This window comes from Pecten maximus, chromosome 15 (assembly GCF_902652985.1).
Source record: "Pecten maximus chromosome 15, xPecMax1.1, whole genome shotgun sequence".
NCBI lineage: Eukaryota > Metazoa > Mollusca > Bivalvia > Pectinida > Pectinidae > Pecten > Pecten maximus.
In genome coordinates this window covers 16,183,801-16,185,578 of record NC_047029.1, presented here as the reverse complement: position 1 = coordinate 16,185,578, position 1,778 = coordinate 16,183,801, and the positions used below count along the sequence as shown (strand labels likewise).

Genomic DNA, 1,778 nt, shown 5'->3' with positions numbered 1-1,778 from the left:
TTGAATCAAGGGTTATAACTCCAGCACAAATTATTAGAAAGTGTTTATATTCAAACCTGATATCTTATCAATGTACACCTTTTATATAAATCGTTTTAATATCGATCAACAAAACACCGGTATGTCAATGTCCTCAGAGAAAAGTGTTGACATTAAAGAGGTACATGTATGGTGTTTCCGCACCTGATGTCCAATACAGCTTTATAAACCTGTAGATAAGATAGATGGATACATTTTACGATCGTATTATCGGTTGTGTAACTGACACATATGATATGTCACCAATCCCTCAATGTATATTTAGATGAACTCTAAATACACCAAGAAATTGTTATCCGATAACACAGAGATATAATTATACCATGCCTTGTTCATTTTCATTTAATATAGCTTCATATTAATGTTTTGTCTTTTTCCTCTAATATCCACAAGAGTTGTTATTCCTTCCTGTTACTGAAATACCACACAATGATTTTACGACGTCCTTGTATTTATAATAGACGATTGTGACAATTGTTCGAGTTATGTCTATCTTCTATAAACAAAACAAGCTGTACATACTGAGTGATGGCGATAACACCCGTACTATCGTGTGTCGAGACATGTGCTTCCGTATGATAGGCCATCTATATACCGGTGTCCGTCCTAGATACTGACAGACCAGGACGTCTGAACAGAAATATAACACAGAAACCATGAAATGGCAGAAGAGAAAAGGAAACGGTTTGGTAACCTGGTGACGAAAGTAAAGGATGTTCAGAGCAACGCTCTTTATTACCGGAGGTTGTCCTGGTTCCTGTTCGGGGCGGAGATGCCAATGTTAACTGGTGGTTGTTTTCTTGATGACGGGAGACTACTCCTGTCAGATTATAACAATAAGAAACTTATTTTGTTTGACGACAATTATAACTATGTGCGACACATTCCAGTCGACGGCTGGCCGTATGACGTCACCAAGGGGAGCGGAGAAGGGGAAGTTTACGTTGTTCTCTGTAGAAGTATGGTATTACGCTGTCAGCTCAATCATGAGGACCTCGTAATTAAAGACAAAATAAGAGTGCCTGTAGACGTCCGGTGTATGTCGGTATTAAATGACGTCATATTCGCAGGGTCAAGGTCAGCTGTTTCCATGGTTACTTTGGATGGCGTTACCATAGATACTATACCCAAGACCGGTGGTAATACGTATATAGCAACGTCGTCCCTACAACGGAAGTTCTTTCATAAAGATGGCGACAACATCCTGTGTCGGACGCTTGATGGAAATGAATTGTTTAGGTATGAAAACAGCCGTCTTGTTGACCCGAGAGGAATGTGTTTGGATCACGATGACAATTTGTACGTTTGTGGATATAAATCCCAGAACCTGATTAAGATATCACCTGACGGACAGAAGGGCAGAGTAGTGCTAAACAGACTGCATAAAATAACTCGACCAATGGCTATTGTGTACCACCCAAAGAGACAACAGTTTATTGTGACGTCATACGGGGAGGATATAGCGTTTGAAGTGTACCAAATCAGTTATTAGTGACATCATCACGATGCATCTTTTGTTCTATTACATGTATGACCCAGAATACGATAATATTCAATGAAAATGAACATCTCATCAAATTTTAATGTTGGGTTACATGTTGTACAAAAAAACCTAACGGGTTCGTTAAAACTACCATACAATCAAATCAAACACCGTAATGTTTACATTTACTGTATATGTCATGAGCATACTTTGTATACAATTTACATTTAAATAAGTCTTCGATAGTCTGTTTTAT

At 38.2% G+C, this 1,778-nt stretch overlaps 1 protein-coding gene across 1 annotated transcript; it reads left to right on the top strand.

Annotated features, from left to right (window-relative positions):
• Positions 1–700: 700 nt before the first annotated feature.
• Positions 701–1,531, top strand: LOC117343287. Its single transcript, XM_033905631.1, has one exon. It carries the CDS (start codon positions 701–703, stop codon positions 1,529–1,531), a length of 831 nt encoding a protein of 276 aa, XP_033761522.1.
• The last annotated feature ends 247 nt before the right edge of the window (positions 1,532–1,778 follow it).

Bases quoted from the DNA above. Each gene is read 5' to 3' on its own strand.
- LOC117343287 (XM_033905631.1), top strand. From the start codon at position 701: ATGGCAGAAGAGAAAAGGAAACGGTTTGGTAACCTGGTGACGAAAGTA.